Below are 448 nucleotides of genomic sequence, written 5' to 3' on the forward strand. Positions count from 1 at the left end.
GGCCCCCCCCCCCGGCTGAGCCCCCCGGTGCCTGCATTGCAGGCAGGGCAGCCCACCCAGCTCCCCCCTCAGCCCCACAGGCACGGCACATGGGGGGCCACGGAGATGGGTGAGTGCGTCCGCACGGGACCGCGAAGCTGCTCCTTTGGGGACGTGCAGATGCTCTCGCTCACCCCCTACGTGGTGAACGTGACAGCCATGAACCCCCTGGGCACAGCCTACCGACTCCTGCCCTTCCTCCTGGAGAACATCAGTGAGTGCTGCTGCGACAGCCGGGTCCCCACAGACCCCTCAAGCTTAACCCCCCACCTCCCACAGCATGCCTGGGTCTAATCCAGCCCTGGGGCTTCCTTTGGGCCTTTCCCCTCCGGTGTGCTTCCCTGCTTGGGATGCGGATACATCAGTGTAATGATTTGCTGGGTCAAAAGCAGTGTGGCCAGCAGGGCGA

The 448-nt window shown here is 65.4% G+C and overlaps 1 protein-coding gene across 1 annotated transcript; it reads left to right on the forward strand.

Moving 5' to 3' along the window:
- Positions 1–105: 105 nt before the first annotated feature.
- LOC104290291 (interleukin-27 subunit beta-like) lies at positions 106–253 on the forward strand (the record flags this gene model as incomplete). The annotated part of the gene is made up of 1 exon (XM_009889382.1): positions 106–253. A coding segment is annotated over exon 1 (148 nt), but the record flags the coding sequence as incomplete, so codon positions are not given.
- Between the last annotated feature and the right edge of the window lie 195 nt (positions 254–448).

The sequence above is a fragment of the Charadrius vociferus genome, unplaced genomic scaffold, assembly GCF_000708025.1.
Source record: "Charadrius vociferus isolate BGI_N301 unplaced genomic scaffold, ASM70802v2 Scaffold3951, whole genome shotgun sequence".
Classification (NCBI taxonomy): domain Eukaryota; kingdom Metazoa; phylum Chordata; class Aves; order Charadriiformes; family Charadriidae; genus Charadrius; species Charadrius vociferus.